The sequence below is a fragment of the Aedes aegypti genome, chromosome 3 (assembly GCF_002204515.2).
Source record: "Aedes aegypti strain LVP_AGWG chromosome 3, AaegL5.0 Primary Assembly, whole genome shotgun sequence".
In the NCBI taxonomy this organism is placed as follows: domain Eukaryota; kingdom Metazoa; phylum Arthropoda; class Insecta; order Diptera; family Culicidae; genus Aedes; species Aedes aegypti.
Window position 1 is genome coordinate 297240143 of NC_035109.1, and position 23298 is coordinate 297263440.

At 37.3% G+C, this 23298-nt stretch overlaps 1 protein-coding gene across 1 annotated transcript; it reads left to right on the plus strand.

Moving 5' to 3' along the window:
- Positions 1 to 1670: 1670 nt before the first annotated feature.
- LOC5577095 (glucose-6-phosphate isomerase) lies at positions 1671 to 22676 on the plus strand. Its single transcript, XM_001663130.2, has 4 exons — positions 1671 to 2144; positions 2675 to 3497; positions 3583 to 3828; positions 21975 to 22676. The coding sequence occupies exons 1-4, from the start codon at positions 2014 to 2016 to the stop codon at positions 22458 to 22460; spliced, it is 1686 nt and encodes a 561-aa protein (XP_001663180.1). The 5' UTR covers positions 1671 to 2013; the 3' UTR covers positions 22461 to 22676.
- The last annotated feature ends 622 nt before the right edge of the window (positions 22677 to 23298 follow it).

A 23298-nucleotide genomic window follows, 5' to 3' on the forward strand; every position in this document is an offset into this window, starting at 1 on the left:
GATTCACTCGAATAACCCCTCGAAGAATTCTTGGAGCAATTCTTTGGAATAACCGTCGATGACATGACGTAGAAATTCTTGTCGGGTTTCTTGAAAACAAAATTCCTTGAACGAATAATACCAAAAACTCTGGAATTAACCTTTGCGGGTTTTCTTGAAAGAAATTATGTGAAAAGATTTGGAAGATGTACCAATTTTGAACATCAACGAAAATTCATTTGGGCATGATGGATTGGTTGTAAAATTAAAAAACTTCAATTTTCCAACGAACATTGTTAGAATAATCCAAAGTTATCTGCCAAATCGTACACTTCAGGTTAATTATCAGCATTTCAAGTCTGAAAGATGTAAGGCAGCATTTTGGGGCCAATATTATATAATATTTTTACATTTTACTTACCTGAGTTACCTCAGGGATATCAAATTTTTTTGTTTGCGGGTGGCACAGGCCTCTCCGCCAAAGGACAAAACCTGCGTGTCATCTGTACTGCCCATACTCGCATAACAGTTTCACATTTTATGGGATTTCCTATACATATGGAACTGTTATGCGAGTATGGGCAGTGTAGTAGATCGCAAAAAAATATTGAATATTGCTTGTTATTATCGAATTGCTGGACAATATCCTGTGGAATTTTCAGAAGGATTTCTTGGCGAAATTTGTGAAGGATTATTTGGAATAATTTCTGTGTATTTGCTGGTGTGAAACCTTAAATGAAATTTCAAATAATCCTGGAGAAATGATGGCACGATTCATGAAGAATTTCTGATCGAGTTTATTGATGAATTCCTGGGACACCCAAGCTAGAAGAGATCTGAATAAATCTTCTGGAATGGGTGATTTTCTAAGAGAAACAAGAAACAGTGGATGAACTCTTGTGGGAACCCATACAAAAATGGCTGGAATAATAACTGGAAAATTGGCGTAGGAAATCCTGGATACATTATTGTTGGGTTTCCACAAAAACCCTGATTTTTTTTCGAAAATTCTGGAATAAACCATTGTGGGTTTTGAGTAGCAACTAGAGAAATCGGCGCAAAAGCTATTGGAAAAATCTATAGAAGAAATCCTAAGACAGTCCATGGGAAAATTTTCAAAGCGAACCTTCTGTAAATCACTGGAAGCAGTAGGATTGGAGTGCTCAAGGATTCCCTGGACCAAATTCTGGAATAAAATTTTCTAATCATCCCGTTAAAAATCTCTGACGATATTTCTGAGCATATTGCTGGGAAGTGGAGAAGTATAGTCACACAGGACTGATTTCTGGAGGAAGTATTCCAGAAGAAATCTCTAGATAAATTCTCGTAAGACATAAGAAAAAGGTCAGTAGAAAAAAGTTTTTCGTGAGGAATTGATAACAAATATAAATGCTACAGAGCATCTTGCTTAGTATTCTGCGAAAATCGTTCCTATAATTTAGTGATAATCGAGCTCCGTGGACGAACGTGCGCAAATTTAATTCAATCCTATAGTAGAGCATTGCTTCAAACTCTATCATATTCTGCACATAAAAGCCAACCAAAATACTTCAATTTCACGTATCACATCGCGGTCTGCCATCGGTTGGCTTCCCCCATACAGATATATCAGCCGTATCAACCGCGCGTTTCTCTCGCCGCTGCTCTCTCGCGTATTTTTCGCGAGCGATGCGTGTTATTCATTTGACATTGAAGAAACACTGTCCGTATTTACCAGCCCAAAGTTGTCGCAACCGGAGGTGCCTCCCAAGCAGTTATTCGGCAACTTCATTCCACAGAGAAAGATCCACTGGTGACCACCACCAGAGTTTTGGCGCTAGATCCCTTCTGGAAACCTACATCTGAGTCCAGTCAGTCTTAGGGTAACTCTTCAAGGATACGCACGGATTCCTCGCAGTGCAAATTGAATCCCCTCGCTTTTGTTGGCGATAGACAAGTGGTGCAAAGTGGTATTACAAATCGGTTGGTCACTGTGACCTAGTCGTCTTTTGTGTGTGGTGTCGTTTGAAAGCCGAAATCGTATAGTGCTGCAAGATGTCCAACAAGGTGCTATTATCCGAAGACTCTGTCTACCAGCAGATCCAGCAATATTATAAGGAGCATGGTGCTTCGATTAACATTAAGAAGATTTTCCAAGAGGACGATATTCGTTTCGATAAGTTCAGGTGAGTTTGCTTGCTATACAGTCGATGAATGGCAAAAGGTTTTTGTGACTAGGAAACCTATGACCTATAAGAAAAAGAAAATGCTTTATGGAAAATTAGAAATTGCTCCATGATATATGAAGCTTTTACCATATTATATCATGTTACATAAATAAACGCTCCATAAATTACGTTAGTGGTACCGGTGAAACCACGATTTTTTTTTATTTACAGTGTAAGTCAAGTAAATTATTTCAATATACATCTTGTATATAAAAATATGCTATTGAACAAGTCACAAGTTGTAATGGTGAATAAATGCTTTTATTATGAAACAATTTTCAATTTTCTTTGGAGCATTTTCATTTTTTTCTCGATGCATTAAATTGGCTACCATCAATGAGTGCTGTCGTGCAGTCGGTCAACCGTGTAGAAGCAGCGTTGGTTGCTGTTGCATTTGACCCTCACATAGTTATCCAGTGAAAGTGAATGAACTTGCCAGGATGCTAAAAATAGCTTCAACATGTGTCTCTTATATCTATTGATTTCAGCCTAAAACTGAACACGCCTAAGGATGGGGAAATTTTGCTGGATTACTCCAAGAACCGTATCACCGACGAGGCCTGGAACATGCTGCTGGAGCTGGCCGAATCGCGAGATGTGGTCAAAACCCGTAACGATATGTTCAACGGCGAACGTATCAATATCACCGAGAACCGAGCGGTGCTGCATATTGCGCTGAGAAATCGTTCAAATAAACCGATCATGGTTGATGGTAAGGATGTAATGCCTGAAGTCAATGGCGTTCTGGAGCACATGAAGGAGTTTACCGAACAGGTTCTGAATGGAGTATGGCGCGGCTATACCAATAAGAAAATCAGCGATGTGGTCAACATCGGTATCGGTGGTTCGGATTTGGGTCCACTGATGGTCTCGGAGGCTCTGAAGGCCTACAACACCGGTATTCGTTCTCATTTCGTATCCAACGTCGATGGTACTCATATTGCGGAAACCTTGAAGAAGCTGGACCCAGAAACGACTCTGTTCATTATTGCTTCTAAGACGTTTACCACTCAGGAAACCATCACCAATGCCACTGCCGCCAAGCGGTGGTTCTTGGAGCGCTGCGGTGAGCAGGAGCATGTGGCCAAACACTTTGTCGCCCTGTCCACCAATAAGGAGAAGGTCGCTGCCTTCGGCATCAACACCAAGAACATGTTCGAATTCTGGGACTGGGTTGGTGGACGTTACTCGCTCTGGTCCGCCATCGGACTGTCCATTTCGCTGGCCATCGGATTCGACAACTTCGAAAAGCTGCTGGACGGTGCCCACTACATGGACAACCATTTCCTGAATGCTCCTTTGAATGAAAATGTAAGTGAGATCGGTGAAAGTTATTCTGTTCTGTTCTGAGTAATTGATTAATATCTTCGACATTTTCGTTATCTTTCCCCAATAGGCTCCGGTCATTTTGGCCCTGATGGGCATTTGGTACTCGAATTTCTACGGAGCGGAGACACACGCCCTACTGCCCTACGATCAGTATTTGCACCGCTTTGCCGCCTACTTCCAGCAGGGCGATATGGAAAGTAACGGCAAGGGTGTGACCAAGGCCGGAAAGCGAGTGAACTTCAACACTGGTCCAATCGTGTGGGGAGAACCCGGCACCAACGGACAGCATGCGTTCTACCAGCTGATTCATCAGGTGAGTGCGATAGGGGACGTGCATAACCGTGAAGTGTGTTGCCCAGTGATGTAGGCGAATGCATGTGCGCGCAAAAAAAAAACGGGAAGAATTTCATAATCAATTGCTTTGCTTGCGTGATAGAGGTTTGAAACAGCTGTGAGATGGTCGGTGAATGTGGTATATACAATGATAGCTGCACTTATTTTTTTTGCATTTTAATAAGCGTCTGAAGGTGCTGTGACGTGATTGATAGAATCGATGATTTTACACAATGCAATATTTTGTAAATGATTGAAACCAATAACAAATTATGTGTCAGCTGTTGATTCCGACAGGGTATGGTTTAAGGTAAAACACCCTCCAGTTCAAAGATGACTATTATGCTGACACACTTAATTTCTCAAAGGTACTAGGGACGATATACCAATAGCCGCATAGCTAAGAACAAATATTCGTATAAAATTGAAAAATAAAGCTAGCGGCATAACTTTTACATCATCTGAAAGCTTTTTATCTTGGCTTTGTGGAAAAAAATATGAAAACTACGAAAACCCATATTCTTGTATTTATTATCGCTTGTGCCACTATAGGAACACATGTGCCTATAGAAGCATATTTCTAATTTCTGGTCCTATAGTAGCACTAGCTTCACGGCGTGGGTAAAGTTTAAAAACCGTATTTTTACAAAACTTTGAATTTTCTCCTTTGAAGTGTGGATCAAAAGCTTTCGTTTGATGTGAAAAAAACTTAATTCATCAATAATTTTGTTAAATAAAAAATAGTTTCTTTTAGTAGTGCTACTATAGGAACAATAGGTTTACTATAGGTGCAAGGAATTTTAAGCAAAATCATTTTTTGAACAAAATCGATCTGTGTATCAATTGTACTTAGATAAATAGCTGCTGACCTTCATGTTAAAAAATATTTTGCGATGATTTATAGCCTAACGGCCGTGAAAAGCCACTAGTGCGACTATAGGGAACTGTCTACAAAGGGAACACCGACCCTAAAGAAACATTAGGCGAATGAAATTTGAAGTAAAAATTGCACTTCGAAGTTTCGTTCGTTGTCTCTTGTTCCTTTCAGGATTCCGTGCTATATTGAATTTGGAATTAGAAATGTTTTGACTTAATAAAACAGAAAAAAAAACTTTCATGAGGCAAAGCTCAATTACTTGTACAATCAAAAGGTTCACTTTAAATTTATTTCTGTCTCACTTTGATCTTTTTTTCCTTACAAACTTAAAGAGAGTTGGGAACCGCGTACACAGCAAAACATGTATTGCAATGGCACTTCATTTCAGTTGCACATCAGCGCCGCACAGTGGTGTGCGTTTATACAAAGGTCGCACAAAACCTCAAATGCGTTCCAAATCGATTGAAAATAGTAATCTATCAACCTTCTTCGATACCCACTTGATATCATCCCGTTGGAGATAAATGTGAAATTATATTAGAAAACGCAGAACGAAGATTTTTACAGCACGAGTCGTAAATTTATTTTACGAGGCTTGCCGAGTCCTACTAATTACGACGAGTGCTGTAAAGTGTAAAACCGAGTTCTGCAACGAGTTACGTACAACATTTTTTGAAATTTCATAGAAGACCACTTGAGGGTATCAGAAGTTATATCGGAATGCATTCACCATTATTCTATATTTTTTTAAAAAATGTTGTGTTATGATTCATTACGCAATTCAAATCAGTTGCGTAATGAGAAAGAGTTGCGTAATGAATCATTACAACACTGGTTTCATTTGCGTAATGACTATTCCCGCACTGCATACTTCAGTGCAGGAAAGTAGGCCGTTTCGTGACAGATTGGCGTGATGAAAATCAGCCTATTACGATGAGAAATTGTAAAAAAGCTTTTTATTAGATAATATTTGAGTTTCATACATTTATTTTTTAGATAAACCTACAATAGAGATACAAACACGCAGCGAACTGGACTATCGAAATTCATACATTTTGCCTTACGATGGAACGATTACGACAATACGACCGCTTTATGTATCATTTTTATCATCACCCCACATCAAGGCGTCGAGGGGCGCATGGCCAGGGCCGGATTTACAAATGTGGGGCCCGGGGCCACAGTCTTATGGCGGCCTTTTACTTAGGAAACTTTTTTACAATGGATTTAAGGATTATTTCACTAATATATCTTTTAGTTAATGTTCCACTCCAAGTAATCAAGGCACAATGGTCCGAACCGACAATTTGGCCAGACCAGACCAGAAAAAAGTGTTTTCCCTGTTCTCATCGATTTTAGACGGATGATGGCTTCAGAAAAGATGTTCGTAATTGAGCATCCTCTAATAAGAAAGTTGAATAGGGTGGCCCTTATTTAAGTAAAAATTTGGGCTCAAACTTTTTTGTTTGAGGAAATTTGTGGCCACGCTCTTCTGCGAACATTTAGGAAATGTGTTTATGAACAACGTTGTCGAAGACACTTTTGATCTAGCTTTTATTTAAGCTAAGTAAATTGATTCTGAAACTTTTAACTTAGGGTAGACCCGAAAAATCAGCTGTTTTTGTCTAACTTTGTTGTTTCCATGTTGACGTGACTTTTCAGAAGAGTTGTAGAGGAAGTAATGATACACATTTTTGCTGAATATTGCAAGTTTGTAATTCTTGTAGTTTATAAATTATAAGCAAATTTAAGTGAAAAAATATGAAATTTTTAGATGTTCATAACTGATGGAGTTGGTTTGATTTTTTTTTTCTTTTAGTGGCATACGAAAGGCCGTACATTACGCAACTTTTGCTGCAAAAACTGTGACAACGTCATTTTTGTAAATTTAGGAAGTTCACTTCAAAAATATACTTAAAAAAAACCCGAAATTTACAACATTTGTGAGTTACAAGATTTTAAACTTTTCTGCGTTATGCCTACAGCAAAGATCTACAGTGCTGTTCTGAATAATAGCAGCGCATGTCGATTTTCATACAAAATGCTCAACTTTGACATGCTGTAGTTTTGTTCCCTTTCAAGCAATCGAGTTGAAATTTTCTCCACAGAACTACAAATATGCCCAATTTTGTAAACACAAAATTTCAAAATTTTCTAAGTCCCTGCCGGAAAGTGAGATACTAGGTGAAATTGTTCGAAAAAATAGCAGTTTTAAAAATTTGAATTTCGGCTTGACATTATAGTTTTAAATTGTATATCACTTACCATTGGAACAATCTCCTCCTACTTATCAAACCTACATCTAAACCGAAAATGTTTAAAATATTTGTAGAAGAAAAATTTTAAAATGAAAACCTGCTATTTTTTCGAAAAATTTCACCTAGTGTCTCACTTTTCGGCAGGGACTCAGAAAAAACTGAAATTTTGTAGTTACAAAATTGATCATATTTGTAGTTCTGTGGAGAAAATTTCAGCTCGATTGCTTGAAAGGGAACAAAACTACAGCATGTCAAAGTTGAGCATTTTGTATGAAAATCGACATGCGCTGCTATTATTCAGAACAGCACTGTACAACTTTCCTACAATATTTTGGAGAAATATGAAACAAAAAATATCACTATAGAAATTTGAAATTCTATATTTTAAAATTTCTATAGTGATATTTTTTGTTTCATTTTCAGCGGTTTCAGCTTGATTGGCCGCCCGTGGTTGCTACTCCAGTATCGTCAGATCAGCTGCACTTACACAAGGAACCAACCAGATGACTGCTTGGGATTAACAGGCACCCTCAGTGTATAAGTGCTGGTGATCTTCTATTTTTAGGCAACAATGGTGCCTGCCACGTCAGAATGCAGACCAATGAGGGGAAGAGGAAGGTGATGCATTCAACTGGCTCCCACGGTCGACCGTATATACCACTGCGTCAACGCCAGTTCATGTGGGAAGGGTGAAAGGGTGAGGTAATTTTCATGGCAGAGAAGCTTGCTGGTTTGGTTTGCAGACTGCCTATGTATCAGGCGTAAAGGAAGGCATGCTATAATGATGAACGAATGGAAGCGTAGGGAAACGGTTTATTTCTGTCCGTCTCGGGTTCTAGCAAATGCTATGAACTGGGATAGATACATCAACTTTGATATATTAAGAGTGGTAGATAGTAGCAAGTGAAAGATACAACTACAAATACGAGGAAAGGGACGGGCCAGGGATTGAACCCATGACCTTCTGCTTATGAAGCCAAACCATTAGACCACCAACCCCGTCTTATTAGTTAAGCGAACTCATATCTGCGAATAGAAACTCCCATGTTTTTCGATAAGGAACGATCCTACCAAATACATCGTATAAGTGTAGGCGGGGTCCCCGACAAGCAAGATGTACGAACGAAATCACCTTTTGCGTTGAACGATGCTTATATTTTCAAAGCTTCATGTATAAGATGTCGCGAAAAGGCCTTATGCGTTCGTTAGAAATAAATTTTGAATGATGAAAAATAGCATACATTGCGAATGTATTAATTCTCTTGTGAACTCATCTGTTATCTTATGCGAGTTCATGTATGATAACTATTGTTGATTTGACAGCTCCTCCCGATTGATTCGACTTGCTTTGTACGTGTATACGGAACGAAACTAAATGTACAAATGAACTCTAAAACTAGGGTTTAGTGCGAGGAAACTCATCAATCAGACGAATTCATCCATCGTGTAGTACGAGTGTGATGAGATTTGTATGAATAAACGAGTTTTTATGGTATGGTATCACCCTGGGAGGGAGGCACAGATACACACACGTACCTATACCTTCCGGACCACTAGATCATTTTTTCGCAAATTTGTCCGAGATGGATAGGGATGACGTCGTCAAGTAGTTGTCAGTTTTCGGAATATATCACCTTCTTAATATAGTACACCGTGCTCCACCTTGTCAACGATAATCAAGGCAGACTTGATGAAAATCGCTAGTTTTCTTTCGTTGTGTACCTTCGATCTTCCCAGACAAACATGGAAAAAGGGCCAAAGCTTTCTCTGCATTTCATTTTCGTTTTTAATGGAAAAAGTAAAATGATGCGTATTTGAATACTTTATATTCAATCAGAATAAAAGGTGCTATCGTGACATTACTTTTGAGTAAGCATGAATAGATTCACAATCGATTCTTTGGTACATTTGATGAAATGCAAACATATGTTTTGTTTAATTGCGCGCTTTTATCATGATTGTCCATTGTTTGAGATCCCGGCTCACAGTGACAGTTCGTGACAGGAGTATATGGGCTCTCCTTGACGTGCATAAACGTATCGGTTTCTCCCTCGCAGGCATCACCAATAGGGGCATTAAGGGGTGCTCCAAAATTTATAAATTTTATCAAACACCCTAAATTTTATGTAGCCCTAATGTTGACATACTCATGCTAAGACGAACAAGTTAAAAGTTAGAGCTCCTAAGTCACAGAAAAATACAAATATAATGTTAAAGTGCCGCTCATATTGACCTGATTCATTTTGCATTACATTTCATCATTTCATTAGCTTTGTATTCAAATGTTGTAGATCTAGTTAAAACCAAGGTGGGTACTAGACCATTTCACAAAAATCTAAATGTCTGGGATTCAACCAGTCACCCCTTAGTCCTAATTGCAATACTAAAACAAACTACCAGACAAATTTTCATCCAATTTGGAGAAGATTAGGAGGTGCCTTAAGTCGAATTTGTGTTTTTTGGCTATTTTTTAATTCAAAAAATTCTAACGAGAATTTGGAAAACCGAAAATCAAAATAAATACCACTAATTGAAGGTATGATTAGTACTTTACGACTTTTGAGAACATTGTAATGAAGAGTTTGATTACAGGAGTTCGTTTAGAGTGATGTTTTTGCCATGGACCAAATGACTTGAGGCCAAAAAATGTCATCACGATTGTTTGTTCAAAAGTGCATCTTGTGGCTGAGTCTTATTAATAGGACTCACGAAAATCTCCCACTCCAAAGGGAAAGAAGAAAAATGCTCAAGTACTGATTTGTGCCTTTAGTCCTTTTTCTCTGCTGCATATAAAAAACATGAGTTTCACTCAAAAAAGAACCATAATTGAACTCTGATCCTTAAGATCGGAAGTCGAGAACTGGTTGAGAACTGGAAGTTGTGACTGGTTGAATCCCAGACATTTCGATTCTTGTGAAATGGTCTAGTGGGTACATTATATTCTATACTTGAGTAGACCCGCATTAGTGAAAACTTACAACTGTGCTGAAGACAGCATGCAGGTAATTTAAAAATGTTGTGAGTTACAGGCAAATTTTAAATTTATAAATATATTTTCGAAAAGGATTTTCTCAACATAAAAACTGATTATAAATTTATCCCAATGTTATAATATGACCATAAATTTATAAAAGAGGACGTCACCGTTTTTGTTTTAAAAGTTGCTTCATGTAGTTTTTCAAATGCCGTTTGAAGTATTTTTATCCAATCAACGCCATGAGATAATCCTATGAATTAAAAATTGTTCACTAAAGTTTTCTTTCCACATTACAAGACAAGGATTATAAGCACGCAATATTAGAGTAAAGTACAACTGATTTTTTGGATCACTTTGAAATTAATCTCATGTAATTGCAACGTTGTTCAAAATTACATTTTCTACAAAATTTACATACAACATAAAGTTTTACTGTAAAGTTTCGCATTCAATTACGGAAATCTTTTCGGGAGCAATCATAGTCTACATTTAACGAGAACAGAGTAAACAAGTTTTTTATGCTAAATTTACGAATCAACTGATTGTGGGGTAGAAAGTTAATAGAAGAAGAAAAGAAAGGGAAGAAGTAAGGTTCCTGGTTCCTAATAAGGTGTTGAGTACGCCCCTGGCGTAGATGCGCATTTGCTCATCCAATAGGTCACACTTCACACACCACTGCATCCAGGTAATGTACAGACCTTCACTGCCCAGGACGTTGGTCAACCGTGGCAATTCAATGGGAGAGGAGAGAAAGCAATAGTTTATTATGAAAGTATCTAACAATAGTACTACATGCTGAATTAGTTTACTGTGTCTAAAAGTGATTAAAATCAACTCTTAAATTTAGTTGCTTGTACATAGAATTTGCTATTTGTGCAAGCTTTACAAGGTAATATTTCCTCTCTTAAATTACGAGCATGTGAATCATAAATACGCTACATATTTCCTACAGTTCTGGCTCATGCAAAGTGAATTAGTTATAACCTAAAATCTACTTACACCCCAAACCTTCATGCAAAAGGTAAATTTGTTTGCTAAATTACAATTACAATACCTAAATCTAAATTATTCTAGTACGATTAACGGAATTAAGTACGGAAAGTTGCAGTAAGTCCAGCTATTACAGTGAGACTACACATCTCGCCTGACCATTGGTAATTTGATCACTCGCAAGTATCGCACTACGGGACTAAACGTAAGTGAAATGGCTAAAATTTACTATTGTTAATTAATACTAAGCTAAGAAACTATGAGAAAGCCAATTATGTATTGAACTAACAAAGATGCTCTGCATAACTCCATTACAGGAATAAAATAATAACCCAATTAAGAACGTAAACCCCACGTTTCCGGTCGTTCTGGTATTATTTGTTCGGAAATCACACCCGCGCCGTGGAAAGTTGGCAAATTCCCAACATAAGGTTTCAATTTAGAAGGAACTGTCGATCCGTTTTTTGTAGTTAACACTAAACGACACGACATCAGTATAAAAGATTACAATATAATGATTGTTAAGTTAAAATGGCCTAAAATTAAAAATTTTATTTCGTCAACGTCCTTAAAGTGATGTTGCATTATATATCGCGGTAACACTATATTAGGTAAAAACAGCAAAAAACTAACAAACATGTTTGTTTATAGAAATAAAATCGATAATGTATTCAACCATAATAACATAAGTATGCTAGGATCAAAATTGTTACTTTTTCCGTTCCAAAAAAAGCTGTATATTTCCAGCCTAATGTATAATACTTTTCATTCGAATCTTGTTAGTACGATACAAATCTACTCCCGCTTACATGATCAAAATTCAAACGAGGCATTTGATTGCGGTGATTTAACCACCGAAACAAGTGAAATGTAAATGGCTGACCTTTTGGACTGCTGGCCACCGGCCAGAATTTGACTTCTGATTACATTTATAGTTCCATTTCATGCTACAACTCGGTACGGACACCCCAATGCTATAAGCACACTTCTTTATCGTTCCTCGCAATCCGTCACTGTTTAAACAAGAACGGCTACAGTTAAGGAGAGTTACAGCACCCCGGCCGGTTAGGTCCAAGACCATATTTTACATCGCGTCATCATCCTCTAATGTGCCCTGGCTGAGGAGGAGGGAATGCCTTTAGCTTTAATCACCTCTCGAGGCTCGGTAGGGTGCGGCTTATATTTCAAATGTCCTTAAAACAAAAAGGTCGTATGCTCTACTGAATTCAAATCACGTAAAAAGAGAACCCTCAAAGCTTGAGTCAAAAATGTTAATATTTAAAGGTGGCGTAAGCTACTTGAAGGTTGAATTTGTCTAAAATTAAATTTGGTTTTGATTTCGAAATTTGAAAAGTTTGATAGCTTTCAAAACAACAAGCCGCACCCTACTGCTCAGGAATAGTGGCAATCGCAGGCGGTCATTACGGTTGGTACCCGCCAAGAATTTGCCAGGGCCAAGCGTGCAAAAGTGTGATACATTATCGGAATCACACCTCCCCCACATCGGTCACTACATTCCACATTCAAGTCAGTCAGTCAGTCAGACGATGTGGCCACGTGATTAACATGGAAAACTTGCCCGGTTACCAGGTGAAGGAATTTTTACATTTTAAGGACTCGGAATGCCTTGGCTGACAGAAATATGACTTTATGGGTGGGTGATTAGAGGTGGAAGTTTCCAATGGTGGTATGTTAATTTAAACAGCCACTAGCTCGCGCGATGATTATCGCGTGCCCCTGTCCTGTAGCTGTAATGAATTGAAATGTTTGTTTGCCCTTACATAGCCGCTGAGTACCTACAGTACTTGTAGGAAAAAAGGTCCCAATCCGAAAATATTTGGTTTCTGGCAAATTGCCAGTTTCAAAAAAAAGTTAGAAGCAAAGTTTGTTTTGAGAAGTCCTTATCAACTTATATGAATAATTAGTTATATTATGAAGAATTAAATCGAAGGTGGTTTATACTTTTGATAAACCTTCAAATATATTGTTATATAGCAAGCATAAGCATTGATGACTGTAAAATTCGTAGTTGCTACTCCGTGATTGACCGGAATAATCAAAATTGTACAGGGAACCAACAGATGCAGCTTGGAAGTATACTACTGCTATTCATTGTACAATTTCAAGATCTCCAAACTTAGTAATGTCCATAACGGCGCCGGCCATGTTCTTACGACCATAGGGGAAGTGAAGGAATGTTAGAGTTACACCAATGGTTACAAGAGACCGAGATCACCTCTGCTTCTGCATGGTTTTCATATGAAGGAGTTAGTGTTAGTGGGAGGGTTCAAAAACTACATTATCAGTATTCGCCTTGGTAAGTCATGCGATTCATGTAGCCTTAATTTAAAATGGTATCTATCAGTTGACATTCTTAATTTCGAACTATTCGAAGGTCATTTTTAGTAATTGCGCAAAATAAATCAAAGAATAGGTACATGTATGTATAACATTTTTTATAAAACAGGAATAAGGGCGTATGCTGACACTTATAGTGACGAACCCTCCAAAGTTTGTTCAACGATTAAATAAATAAAACATTATTACAATACAAATTTAGGGACCTTCCTTAGCCGAGTGGTTAAAGTCCGCGGCTACAAAGCAAAGCCATGTGGAAGGTGTCTGAGTTCGAATCCCGGTCGGTCCAGGATCTTTTCGTAATGGAAATTTCCTTGACTTCCCTGGGCATAGAGTATCTCGTACCTGCCACACGATATACGAATGCGAAAATTCCAACTTCGGTAAAGAAAGCTCTCAGTTAATAACTGTGGAAGTGCTCATAAGAACACTAAGCTGAGAAGCAGGCTCTGTCCCAGTGAGGACGCTAATGCTAAGAAGAAGAGGAACAATACAAATTTGTGTAATCACAAACATGAAACGAGCTCACCAGTTGGTAATCCATCCTCGACTCCCGACTAATATCACTCCGACAACGTGCGAAAACGAATTATTAGGCTTTGGCTTTCGCAAAGCTTTGCCCAGCAAAATGTGAAACCGAGAAAAAGTAACTTCTCCTCCGGCGACGCAGAAAAAAGTACCCCTTTAAATGTATTGATATAACTGCATAAATACGAGTTTTGTACCTTTTAATTCCGTCCTAATATAGGTACATCCGCCAAAGATACAATACTCAAATCTACATTTTTGATCCTCTTTATTGAGGTTCTGCTCAAAGAGTTCGAATACGTAAAAGAGTGCATAGATTCATTGTGTAATGATTCTCTTTTTGGTTTTTGTTTTTTATTTTTGTCTTTTCTTAAAGTAACATTTTTTTTACAAGGGGGGGAATCTGCAAACAGACCCCCTGAGAAGGTAACTCTGGGAGCGTGGGGATGCCGCACCAACGACGACCCACTAAAACCAGCCCATGCACTGTACTTTAACAATTCTTGTTGAATTGCTCAAGTGGTGTACAGTGCATCGACATTACCCTTATCTCCCCGGAACCACAACACATGTAGCAGAAGTAGCCTAGGTAAACTGCTTCTCCTAGCCGACTTAAACAATGTTACAAGGGACCAGCCTCAGCAGGGGTAATCCTCTGCAACCAACTCTTTGTCGGCGCGCCATAGGCGCTGCAATTCTAACATAATGTGAGTGACAGCCGTAGTTACTGCATTCCAGCACTCGGTATCCGCACGCATTATATTATATAACTCTATTATATTATCGAGGAACATGTCCCCTCCGCATGTATCGAGCATGCGATCTCTCAAAACAATGAAACGGGGGCAATCGAACATGACATGCTCCGCTGTTTCCTCCACACCAGCACAATTGGGGCACGCAGAAGATTCTGAGTGCCCGAACCTATGCAGGTACCGTAAACTGGGGGGAAGTTGATCACTTTTGAGCGATTCTGTGCTATAATTCCTAGCGGGATGCATGTATTATCATCCAAATATTTTTAAAACCTGTACTGGTTGAATGTTTAATGAATTATATAAACGAAATTATAACGAATTATTATCATAATAACAAAAACATTTTTTGGATATCAAAAAGTGGTGTTTTTGATTCTGGGGTGAAGTTGATCAACTACTGCGATAGGTTTCCTTAAATAAAGAAGTATGCTATTCACTAAATTTGGGGTCTCTGAATCTGAATCACGACTCAAAAATCTTACAACTTATTGATAAATCGGTTAATTTTTTAATTGAAAGTTGTGAATTACAGATTACACCACATCAAACGCCTAAAGGTAGGCAATTTTCTTTAAAATAAGCAACCCTCTTGTAAAAAGATCACTTTTTCTCTAATAAAAGAATTTGTATCCTCAATACAAATTCAAAACTGGGTACACAGAACATATCTGGAATGTATGAAACAGTTTATTAAAATTGTAGCTTTGTATAGCCGTGGAAATAGTCGATTGTTTGGAGAAGAACCCTTTAACAGTTCATCAAACATTTCATAAAAAATCTGTTTTTCCATGAAATAATTACCTTGAATGCCAAACCGAATTTTTGAAAATCAAGAGTAGCTATCAGGTAATGCCACAACTCAGAAATTGTGATAATTAAAATCGGGTCATAGATTTTATAACAGTCTAAACATGTGGGTACAGGAATGATCAACTTCTCCCCGCTGATCAACTACACCCCGAACTACGGTACTCGTTCTAAAGTTGCATTTGAAGTTTGATGTGTTACAAATTGCTGAAAACACGGGACAAACTTGAATCCTTATTTCCTTTTTCAAATCGACGTAATTAGCTTTCTTACAAAACAAATTGTAAATAATCAAAACCTTATCTGCCCATAACTGCATATTTGTAACATTCGACAAAAGTAGGCATTGAGTTTAATGGAATACGAAGTGTGCATTTTATGGCAGTATGGGAAGTAACTAACATTTCTAAAAATTACCAGCAATTCAAAAGTGGTTATTTAAGGCTGATATTTTGTACAACTCATATCGCATACTAGGTGAATTGTCAGAAAATAATTCTGATAGAAATTTCATTGCTATTACATTACGAGACTCATTTATAATCTCAATGTGACTGTTTTGCGGTTATAATTACCAATGTGACAAAACAACTTGGTATTTATTTCGAATTTTCTAGAACAATCTCACAGATTTCAGTAAGTTGTTCGGAAGTATTTATCATTTGATGACTCTCCATGGTATTAACTCCAATTTGTCAAAAATGTCGAATGTGACTGTTATGCAGTTATGGGCAGTTATTTCTGAATACACTTACACTTTTGGACATATTTTTTGTGTGCATCCATACATTTTTACATGCAATGAGCTCGCATTCCACCAGTCGGATTTTGTATCATTTTCTCACAAAATCTTAATGACTAAATTATTCACTCGTTTCTTCAGTTAATTACGACCATGTTGCACCATTGTAAGGTCGATGCAAGTAGTACTTTGTTTTGATTCGGGCTTACGTCGTATCTCCATATAATAGAGCGATGTAAGTAGTGATTAGGTTTCGAAAGTTGAAAGTTCAGAGTGGAACCCAGAGTGCGGAATACGCTGAATCAATAATCTAAGTTTGTTAACTTAGTGATAAGTCTGTTTAAACACTTTTCGAGCTTTGTCTTAGTTGTTGAAACATATAAAACACAGACAAACAAACTTAACCCTTGAATTTCTTTCATCGTACAGTAAAATATCGTTCAATTCTACTATTTGGCTCACCCATAGCGCTCGTAATGCTTTTGTTCGAGTTTAACGTTTGCGAACTACCGCCACCTAGTTATCGGTTGGCCAAACACAGTTGTTAAGCATTGGGCGTTAAAGTTCGCGTGCCTATGTTGTTCAGATTTTTTTTCTAGCTGTTATGTCTGTTTGACTGTGTGTTAAATAGAAGAAATAATGTTGTAAAGGTTTGTTCACAAATTTCATAACGCCAAAAATGGCCATTTTTGACACCCACCAAACCCTTCGTAACGCTTTTTGTAGGAATGTTTTTCAAATTTTGTATGAATTGTAACGTGACGACATTCACCCACCCTCTTCAGCGTTATGAAATTGGTGAATGGGCCCTAAACACACTTATTTAGTATTTTTGACGGGCTTTCTAATAAATTGCTTCAAAAATTTCGTTCGACATACCTTTAAAAATTGAAGAATCCATCAAGATTTCCTCCAAAGTTTTTCCAGAACATTCTAAGTTCATCAGTAATTTAACATGTGATTATTTCATTGAGTTTCTCAGGATTTCTTCCAAGACTTTCGTTAAGGATATCTTCAAGAATTCATCCAGTAATTTCTCTAGAGATGACTATATTTTTAAATATTTTGATTTTTAAATATTTTGATGTGCCACATGGCTCAGTTCTATCGAATGTAAGAACTGGTCACATTTTCGGGAATCCCGGAGCCTGTTATGGAACCGCAGGGTAACCAACATTGACTACTTAAATTAACTAATTGAATACCTCATGAATTCTGTATGAAATTCTGAAAAAAAAATGATGTGTCGCATGATATGGTTGCATCAAATGAACAAATTGACCACTTCTCCGGGAATCCCGGAACCTGTTACGGAACCACTAAGTGGCCGATGTGGCCTTAGATCAGGACTGCCCAACCTTTTTGAACCGCGGGCCAAATTTCAGAAACAATATTGTACGGCGGGCCAAACTTTTTTTAATGCGGCAATTTCAAAAATTTTAGTGAGGTAAAATAAAATTTCTTTTGGAGAAATTTGAAAAGACATTTGCCTATGTCATAATTTCGATAATTCTGTGAGAATTGTGATATACTGTTTTTAAAATTCCGCACAGTTCTGTGAGATCGTTGTCCAGGATTTTATAAAAATCGTTCTCTGAATTATATCAGAAATTTTCGTAAAATTCATATAGTATTGCTTGAAAACTCTGATTAATTTAATAATATTGAAGATTATATTATAAGATTGAAGCCCTAGATTTTATGATAATCCAGTGTATGATTCTGTGAAAATTGTCCTTAATATTCCGCAAAACAACACTCTAAAATTATTATAAAATCCTGATCTAGAATCTGAAGAATTCTGTCCTACTCAGATTTCTGTAAAAAATTCACTAAGGATAGCTCAAGACAATTTTGCATACTAATTCCAGTATTCGGTGATAATCATTTTGCCATCATTCCGTGAACTCCTAAAGCATTCTGTGAAAAAAATGCTCTTTGAGAAAATCCTGCCTAAATTGTCCGAGAAATTTATGTGAGAATTCTGTATTAAACTTCAAAAGCTATTAACCTGCCTAATATTGGTTATAATCTTTCTCATGTATAGAATTCATGCTCAAATGTTTTTAAAAATCCATCTTGAAATTCAATAAGATAGCGTTCAGTTGTTATCTTTTTGCCGACAACATTTTTTCGAACTTGAATTCAGGTTTGTCCATATAATAGTGAAGAATGTTATTGGTGGGTGAGATTCCTCGTAAATTTTTAATCCAGATAATACAATACTTTTTGAAATGGAACATATTCAACCATTTATGAAATTAAGCGAATTCGCATGGATAAAAAACTTGAAGAGAATTTACAAAATAAAGTATCTCAAAACAAAATTTAAGTATCAGCCTTGGAATGTTCAAACATCTAGTTCTAGAGCAGTGAAGCGGCCAGATATAAGAAGATTTTTGAAGCTCTTCGCGGGCCGCACAAAATGAAGCGGCCTCCGGAATTGGCCCATTAGCCACTTGATAATTAGTAGTGCCCTGAACAACTAACCAGTTAATTGAATACCATTTTCAATGCATTTTACATCAAATACTGTGTTTTACAATTCACAACAAATACATTTTGCAACAAATAAACTAAAATATACACTCTTGCAAAAATGTCCAAATCTCGCTCCCAATAATTGACACCGGTTCTGAGCGGTTGAATCCAACCAAACCAAGATTTTATGTTAGATTCACAAAATATAAGCAATGACGATAATTATGAGTACAAAACCTTTATATTTGATTAAAAAACGGCTACAAAATTTTTTAGGTCAAATCCGGCTCAATATGACCCAAACACCTTAAGGAGACACGGGAGACCGTGTTATTTTCCCTATCTTTTGTCTCACTCTAACAATTATCATCAAAACTTTGTGAAAGCAAATCTCGAGTTTTAGTGAACCGATGAAGCTGAAAATGTATTGGGATGTGCACTACATATATAGAATCATAGTGATACATTTTTCGCATCGATATATGGAGTGGTTCTTGAGATTTGCTTCTTCAAATTGATAGGGTGAATATTAGAGTGATGCAAATTTAGAAATTTTTGCTCCCCTATGCTTAAACGATGTCAATTATGGTAAAAAGCATCTTCTCAAAATTTGAAATGATTTGGAAAAAATTTGACTGTGCACACGCCATTTGAAGTTTATATGGAGATAACTATGGAAAACGCCAAACTTTTGTGTTCAGCCCTCTATCTCTTCGTCATAATATTTTATGGAAAAGTGAACACACTCTTCTCATGTGAAATTCTACCAGCTACAACTTTGCCGAAGACCACATTTTGATTGGACGTCAAGGAAAATTGTTATTCATCATCATAAAGTGGTTTTGCCTTCAGTAAGCTTCACCAACAGTTCGGCAGGCAACATTGGTGCTCCTGGCGGGTAGTATAGATCAAAGTAATCCAGGCTACTATGTTATACAGCAAAAAAGCAGTGTTGCTCAGAAAGTAATTGAATGATCATCTCAGCATGGTTTAGACTTTGGAATCTAGAATAACAAATTATCCTTACGTCCAATCAAAATGTGGTCTTCGGCAAAGTTGTAGCTGGGAAGATTTTACATGGGAACAGTGTGTTCACTTTTCCATAAAATATTATGACGAAGAGATAGAGGGCTGAACACAAAAGGTTGGCGTTTTCCATAGTAATCTCCATATAAACTTCAAATGGCGTGTGCACAGTCAAATTTCTTCCAAATCATTTCAAATTTTGAGAGGATGATTTTCATCATAATTGACACCGTTTAAGCATAGGGGAGCAAAAACTTCAAAATTTGCATCAGTCTAGTGAATATGATGACGTCCCGTGCGGCCTTAAACTCAACATCTAAGGAAGTTAAATTAATTAACTCATTACGCGTGGTAAAGATGGACAAATTATGGGTGAAATTATGAAAAAAAATTACGTGCTCGGCTGGTATTTGAACCCAGGACTCTTGTATGCTAGACGAGCGCTTTACCAACTAAGCTACCAAGCCACTTGGTGACCCAATAACTGAGTTGGTTACAAGTTTAGAATTCAAATCCCTACAGACCACGCGGACCCCTTTCATAACCCAAGTAGTTAAAAAAGTGTTTTCATATTACGAACTGCGAAACTTCAACTTTAAGCTGCGATTCTATGAAGAAGAATTTAGCTTCCAAAAATTTACTCACATGCAAAATTTAAAATTTATGTCGAAAATCAGCTTGAAACAAAAATGGAAAAAAGGAAACAATTGGACTTGGTATATTCTAACTTTAAATTGATAGAACAATCAACGGGCCAGATGTGAGAAGAGTCTTCAAACTCTGCGCGAGCCGCATAAACTGAAGCCGCGGGTCGTAAATTTGACAACCCTGCCATAAATGAATGTTTGAATAACTCATGGAGAAATTACTCAAAATATGCTTGGAAGTGATTCCTGAATGAAATGCTAGAAAAGTTCCTAGAGAAATTTTTAAAGGCACTTTATGAGGAATCCCTGCTCTAATTTATTGAGATTATTCCTGACAGATTTTATAAAAAAAATGCTGGAATAATCCCTGCAGAGCAATGCTTGGAAGACACTGTGGATAAATTCTTGAAGAACTCCGTATAAAAAAAAGTCTGGAAAACTCAGCTCTTGTATGCCTCCTGGAAAAATCCCTAAACGAATTTCTTCAGACTCCTGTGGGAATCTTTGGAAGATCTGCTGGTGATGGAAGAGTTAGTGGAAAAAGTTATCACGGAATTCTTGGTATAGTGGTACAGTTTTCAGAGCAATCCCTGTGGAAATAATGAAGGCGATTGCGTTGGAATGCTAAAGAATTTCCTGAATTAAATTTTGGAGAAATTCCTCAAAGAATCAGTTGGAGGAATTTTTGAAATATAAGAATTTATGAGGCTTTTCCTCTAGAAATCTGAGATGAGATTCCGGAAGAACTTGTGGAACAGTCGCGAAGAGAATATGATGGTACAAGCAGAAAGAGGATAAAAGTTACTTTAGAGGCCATCCTCTAAAAACAGAAACTTTTTAGAAAATTGCATGAAAATAGTGACCAAGCCTATGAAAGATCTCTGTATTAAAAAATTCAAAAATGTTTCATCATTGATTTGTTAAGTCACTTTAAATCACATAAAATAATGACGAAAGCACGTTACGTACCATCATTTTTCCAAAATTTTAATGTCAAATCAATGGAAAATTTTACAATCATCATATGCACAACAAGAAAAAAAAATATATTTTTAATTTTTATGCAACTGGCAATCAAAAGTGGGCCCAGATTACTGAAATTTATTACTACATTACGGGGGGTTTATGCTTTCCAACAGATTTGCATTTGAGGTTTATTCCACATGTTTTTTTTTAATACTCGGATTTAGCACCATTTTCAGTCACGATTAATTTGGCTAATAAACATTCATTGGTACCTACCGAACACTTATCTAAACATTTTAAAATTTATTTGAATTCTTCATAAAAGAGTAAGCATACAGCAACTCATTTTCTTCGAATAAACTTTGTTTCTATCTTTTCGTTTAAAATTACAATTTAAGAGACATTAACAATTTTTCGGTTGAGCACTTTTTTACCAGTACTGTACCTGCTTTACTGAAAGAGGGAGAGTAAACCTGAGTAAAATGTGAATGAATTGCTCGAGGAAAGTTTGTGGCCTGTAAGGTCTCTATAACCCATATTAAAGATAGCACCACGCAAATGCCCCAAATGGATGCATATAATGTCTTGTTTGTGTGATTTCATAAAAGGTTCTTAAGTAGGTGTTAACATGTATCTTAAGATAAGGGAGCAGTAAATTAAAATTCCACTAACGTCCCTTCATTTCCCATTTTTTCCCCTTAACATTCGCAGGGCACCCGTCTGATTCCGTGTGACTTCATCGCACCGGTCTTCACCCACAACCCGGTGGAGAATGGTGGCATGCATAAGATTCTGCTGGCCAACTATCTCGCCCAGACGGAAGCGTTGATGATGGGCAAAACCGAAGAGCAGGCCCGTGCCGAGTTGGAAAGTGCTGGCATGTCCGGCGAAAAGCTAGAACAGCTACTGCCGCACAAGGTCTTCACCGGAAACCGCCCGACCAATTCGATCCTAGTGAAAAAGATCACGCCATTCGTGCTGGGAGCGCTGATTGCCATGTACGAACACAAGATCTTCACCCAGGGTGTCATCTGGGACGTGAACTCGTTCGACCAGTGGGGCGTCGAGCTGGGCAAACAACTGGCCAAGGCCATCGAAGTCGATCTGAATGATTCGAACAAGACTACCTCGCACGATTCGTCCACCAACGGATTGATCAACTTCATCAAGGTCCACTGGGAACAGGATGGAATCTAAGCATGTTATCTCAAACGAAGTAAGAAAAAGTACACATATTATGGTTAATGTTATCGAATATATAAATAAAACTTAAATTATTCTTGGACGTACGTTCGTTTAAATATAGTTGATTGAAATTACTAAACGTAGCACAGCATTGCAACTCTAATTGGCGGAAACTTAAAAACAGATGCTTTCTATAATAAAGATGAAACAAACATGTTTGAAAAAAAAGGACTGCGAATTTTCATTCCGAAGTGATGACACTCAGCCACAGAATATCGCATGCCAATCGACAATTCTTCCCAGACTTATGGCGTTACAAGGTGTGAAATCGTTATACGGCTTCCTCGGAGTGTTGGATGAAGTGTTGCTTGTCTGCAGGATTCATTTTTCTTTGAGAACCGCATTGCTTATTAAAAAGAAAACGAAGGTTTTGCTCGGGTATAAGTTTTTGTGTGTCGCTATCTGATGGTACCGCTGTAAACCAGAACTACCTATAGCTACATATTCAAGTTATGAATATACTTAAGGAGGATAATTTATGGATGGTAAGATATTTTTGCCGGTTAAATAAACAACAATCGCATTCGTGAAACAGTGAAATTTGTTCATAGGAGAAGTCAATGACCAGCACAAAAATGAAATTATCGTAAAGACGCTGTAAAGATATTCTTATACGCGTGATTACAATCGAATGGTTTGGTAAAGCCACTGATAGTGAATTGTTGTACATATTTTTATGGAGATGAGTGAGTGTAGTGATGGCACTGAAGATTAGGCGTATAAACTGCCCAAGTAACCATGGAGCATTATATTATTGCTTATGTAAAGCAGCTGCTTTATCGTGAAGCCT

Bases quoted from the DNA above. Each gene is read 5' to 3' on its own strand.
- LOC5577095 (XM_001663130.2), top strand. From the start codon at position 2,014: ATGTCCAACAAGGTGCTATTATCCGAAGACTCTGTCTACCAGCAGATC. The intron at 3,498-3,582 runs GTAAGTGAGATC...TTTCCCCAATAG, and splicing joins ATGCTCCTTTGAATGAAAAT to GCTCCGGTCATTTTGGCCCT. The intron at 3,829-21,974 runs GTGAGTGCGATA...TAACATTCGCAG, and splicing joins TCTACCAGCTGATTCATCAG to GGCACCCGTCTGATTCCGTG.